This window comes from Penaeus chinensis, chromosome 4 (genome assembly GCF_019202785.1).
Source record: "Penaeus chinensis breed Huanghai No. 1 chromosome 4, ASM1920278v2, whole genome shotgun sequence".
Lineage (NCBI taxonomy): Eukaryota > Metazoa > Arthropoda > Malacostraca > Decapoda > Penaeidae > Penaeus > Penaeus chinensis.
In genome coordinates this window covers 15,547,848-15,552,745 of record NC_061822.1, presented here as the reverse complement: position 1 = coordinate 15,552,745, position 4,898 = coordinate 15,547,848, and the positions used below count along the sequence as shown (strand labels likewise).

Here is a 4,898-nt window from a genome sequence, read left to right as displayed (position 1 = left end):
TTCGCTCACCTTTGAACGTCGGAGCGTTTATTCTTCTCCTTCAATAAAGGCTTCGTACGAGCGCCATAATTGCGTCAGGACTGCGTAAGAGGTTCCGCCCTGCCTCTCTCCGTCGTCCTCCTCTCCCTCTTTCCATTCCCTTTCCATCTTTCTTTACCTTTTTATTTCCTTTGACCAACTTTCTCTCAACCTTCTCTCCCTCTTTCCATTCTCTTTTCATCTTTTTTTATTTTTTTATTTCCTTTTACCACCTTTCTTTCAACCTTCTTTTTTCACTTTCCATCCTCTTTTCATCTTCCTTTGCCACTTTCTTTCCCCTTTTCGTCTTTCGTCTCCTGTTTCCTCCTTCATTTCATCTTTCTCTTGCATCTCATCGCCGGCCTTCTCTTCTCCTTTCCTTCTTCTTTCATCTTTCTTCATCTCTTTCCTTCTCTCTTTCATCTTTCGTTTCCCGTTTCCTTCGTCTTTCCATCTTTCCTTTGTCCCTTATCGCCCTCCTTCTCTTTCTCTTTCCTTCCCCTTTTTATCTTATTTTACCTCTTTATTGCCCCTTTTCATCTTTCTTCATCTTTGTGCCTTATCGCCGATTTTCTTCTCCTCTTTCCTTTCTCTTTTCATCTTCCTTTTCCTCTTTCCTTCCTTTTATCACCTTTCTTTCATCCCCTCAGCGCAATCCTTCTCCTTCACTTGCTTTCCTCTTTTCATCTTTCTTCACCTCTTCCCTTTCCCTTTTCATCCTTCTTTTGTCACTTATCACCGTCTTTCTTCTCCTCTTCCCTTAACATCTTCATCTTTCTTCACCATTTTCTTTCCTATTCTCACCTTTCTTTTGTCCCTCATCCCCACCTTTCTTATCCTGTTTCCCTCCCTTTCCATCTTCTTTCTGTCTTTTATCGCCGTTTTTCTTTTCTTCTTTCCTTCCCCCTTTTCATCTTTCTTTTGTCTTCTTATTCCCTTCCTCGAACCATTTTTCTTCTACTTTTCCTTTCCCCTTGCTTCGCCCATTATTCACTTTCCATTTATCCCTCTTCTCCTTCTTCCCTTTTCTCTTTTCTCTGTGTTCTCCTTTCCTCTCTTTCCCTTTCCCCCTCTTCTCATTCCTTTCCTTTCCCCCATCTTCTCCCTACCTCCCGTTTCTCTCTTCTCTCCTTTTCACCTTTCCCCCTCTCCTCCCCTCTCTCCCTTCCTACTCTCTTCCTTCCTTCCTCCTTTCCGCCTCTCCTCATTTCCCCTTTCCCCCTCTAAACCATTCCCCCTTTCCCCCTCTCCTCCCTTTCTCCTTTATCCCTCTTCCTTTCCCTCACTTCTCCCTTAATCCCTTTCCCCGTCTCCTCTCATTCTCCTTTCTCTCTCTTCTCCCTTCATTCCTCCCCCTCTCCCTCTCTCCTCCCTTTCTCCCTTCCCGTTATCCTCCCTTTCCCCTTTTCCCCTCTTCTCCCTTCCTCCCTTTCTCCTTTCTCCTTTCCCACTCTTCTTCCTTTCTCCTTTCCCGCTCCTCTCCCTCTCTTCTCTTTCTCCTTTCCCTCTCTTCCCCCTTCATTCCTTTTCCCTTTCCCCCTCTCCTCCCTTTCTCTCTTCCCGTTCTACTCCCTTTCTCCTTTTCCCTTCTTCTCCCTTCCTCCCTTTCTCCTTTCTCCTTTCCCCCTCTTCCTCCTTTCTCCTTTCCCCCTCCTCTTCCTCTCTTCTCTTTCTCCTTTCCCTCCCTTCTCCCTTCAAGCAAGCATCTCATGGCTGCCAGGGATGAGGGCAAATGAAGAAAAAGAAAGAAAAGAAAAGAAAAGAAAAAAAATTGAAGGTGATCGGTACGCGGGTTGGGGGGGGGGGGGGGGGGGGGTGACAGGGGAGAAAGGGGTGGATAACAGGGTACTGTGCTGGGAGACAGGGTACGAGGAGAGGGGAGGGTAACAGAGGCATAGGGCGACGAGGAGGAAGGGGAGGGTAACAGGGTATAGGGTAACAGGATATGAGGAAAGCGGACGGTGACATATATATACTCGTACACACATACATATATACATACATAAATACATACTTACATACATACATACATACATACATACGTATATATATATACATATATATAGATAGATAGATAGATAGACAGATAGACAGATGAATAGATACATACATGGATAGATACATAGATATAGAAAGATTGATAGATAGGTAGTAGATAGGTAGAAGACAGATAGACAGATAGATAGACAGATAGATATAACTATAAATATAGATATAGATATGTATGTTTGTATACTTGTGTGTGTGTACGCATGGGGAGAGGTGCTGTGATGTGTTGGTATTTGCATTTAGCTTCTAAATGATTGATATTCATGAATTTCTACACTGAGAAATAAATGGAAATGCATGTCCTAACCTTGGATTTAATATATTCAGGTTAGATTTGCCTTTTATGGGCATCATGATCTGAATCAACATTCTAATGCCCTCTTCGCACTTGAATTCGAAAATGATCGTACTAAAATCATGATTTTCCAAACAATTTACTTCTTTAACAGTTATTCGGTATCGAAATATGTACAGGCAATCTGATGAAATCGGTTACTGTCCCCTAAGTACTACCTATTTTTCTATTGATTCCAAAAATCATATTTTCACGTGTAACATACTGTTATAAGCAAACAAACAAACACACACACACACACACACACACACACACACACACACACACACACACACACACACACACACACACACACACACACACACACACACACACACACACAGACACACACACACACACACACACACACACACACACACACACACACACACACACACACACACACACACACACACACACACACACACACACACACACACGTGGGTGTGTATACCTGGTAACCGTGTGTATACATATGCATATATGTATAAACATAAATACACGTACGCAAAATATCATTTGCAACTTTTAAATAGTATTCCCATTAAATTAGTAGAAAATGTGCACCATGTGGTTGAAAGAAAACGATAACATTATTCGTTTTTAGAGTAACTATACCATTCTACGCATCCCCCTCACAACTAGAGTACATTCAAACTCTGACGGAGAAAGTTATAGAGAACTTACCTCGCACACTGATGACGCTGCGGGCTATCTTCGGGTCCAACAAACTTGGCGTTGGGCGGTATCACGGACTCGCAGTTCTCGCTGCGCCCACGCCGCCCTCTGAGTGTAGCATAGACCTGCCCAAGACGCATCTCCGGCAGTCGCAGTCGCTTCCATGCGCTGCGATTGGGCGACGTGGAGACGGGCAGCGTGTGGTGCTGGTGGGGGCACAGCCTATGAGCCTCCAGGTGCCCGAGGTCGACCGTGGCGGCACTCAAGGGCGGCCGCCTCTTCGGTCTGAGGGAGAGGGAGGAGGTGGAGAAGGCCTTGCCCAGGGCGGCGATGCCCCTGAGGGTGGTCCACTTCCGCCGCGAGGAGGATGCCGGGGCGGGGGACGGGCGCAGGACGGCGAGGAGATCACCCTGCGACCGCGACGACCGCCCGAGCGTAACGCTGGTCTCGGGGGCGGCGAGGCTGGTGTGAGAGCGAGCCAAGCGGTTCATCCCCGGCAGGCTCTTGGTCCCCTGACCCCACATCGGGCGGGGTCCGGCGCCCAGGCCGTGCAGGTTGTGATGGCTGGGGGCCCGGGGGGTCGCGCCCGATCTGTGGTCCTGGTAACCGTAATTATTGTTGTTGTTGTTGTTGTTGAAAGCGCCGCGACTGTTGTTGATGTTGTTATTTTCTCCTCTGGTATTGGAATTCCTGTTGTTATTGACGACGTCATTGACTGCGAGGTGGCGCTCCACGAGGGCCAGAAGGTCCCCCAGGGAGCCGCTCATCGACGCCGTCTCCACGTCGTCCAGGTGCAAGGGTCCCTCTGGGGAAAGGATACAGCGCGTCAGGTGCAGGATAAGGGTCTGCCTGTGAGAGTGTGAGGTGTGCTAAATGTGCTTAAGGTATGTTACGTAACTATTCACTTTAGAGATGAAGGGACTAAATATATTTATAAGTTATAAATCAAAATACGAAATAAAGAATTAGTAAAGCATTAGGATCTTACTGATACAACTTATCAGTATCACCTACAATGCGACTCATAAGAATCGACACATGACCATAGTACAGATTGTGATACAATAAAACATGAAAAATAAAATAAAAACAAAACTGCGGTGTGATATGCCATTTAATCTTACAATACGGTTAAGTCCCAAGTATCAGATCCTATTTCCTTCGAGATTTACTGAAAGATTTCCAAAATCCACTTTCTTGACATGTGTCCAATAATGCGATTTATGTTCTGAAATTGTGCATAAAGTCTACTGTCTACCCATCTACATCCTCCACTCCCTCCGTCTACCTACTCTGTACCTTTAACCTTATCTCTCTACCTACCTCCTCTACCTGTGCATTCACCCTTTCTCCATATACCTATCTATCTCTCTAACAGCACATCGCCTGCCCTCTCTCCTTCCTTCCTCCCTTCTTCCTCCTGCCTCCTTCCCTTTCCTTCCTTACCCATTCTCTCCTTCCCCCTGCCTCCCTCCCTTCTTCCCTCTCATTCCTTCCCTATCCTTCCGTACCCTTCCCTTCTTCCCCCTTCACTCCTTACCCCCTCTCTCCCTCCATACCTATAAGCTTTCCCCCCCTCTCTCTCACTCTCACTCTCTCTCTCTCTCTCTCTCTCTCTCTCTCTCTCTCTCTCTCTCTCTCTCTCTCTCTCTCTCTCTCTCTCTCTCTCTCTCTCTCTCTCTCTCTCCCCCCTCTCTCTCTCTCTCTCTCTCTCTCTCTCTCTCTCTCTCTCTCTCTCTCTCTCTCTCTCTCTCTCTCTCTCTCTCTCTCTCTCTCTCACCATCACCCTATTTCCCTAAATTTACAACGTCCCCCATCC

General features: G+C 46.5%; 1 protein-coding gene across 1 annotated transcript in view; it reads right to left on the bottom strand.

The window, feature by feature from the left end:
- LOC125024913 (rap1 GTPase-activating protein 1-like) overlaps positions 1–4,898 on the bottom strand; it is a 711,333-nt gene that overhangs the window by 559,185 nt on the left and 147,250 nt on the right. Inside the window, exon 5 of the mRNA XM_047612683.1 lies at positions 3,089–3,884. Within this exon, the coding sequence (XP_047468639.1) occupies positions 3,089–3,884 (796 nt within the window). The remainder of the gene's footprint in view (positions 1–3,088; positions 3,885–4,898) is intronic.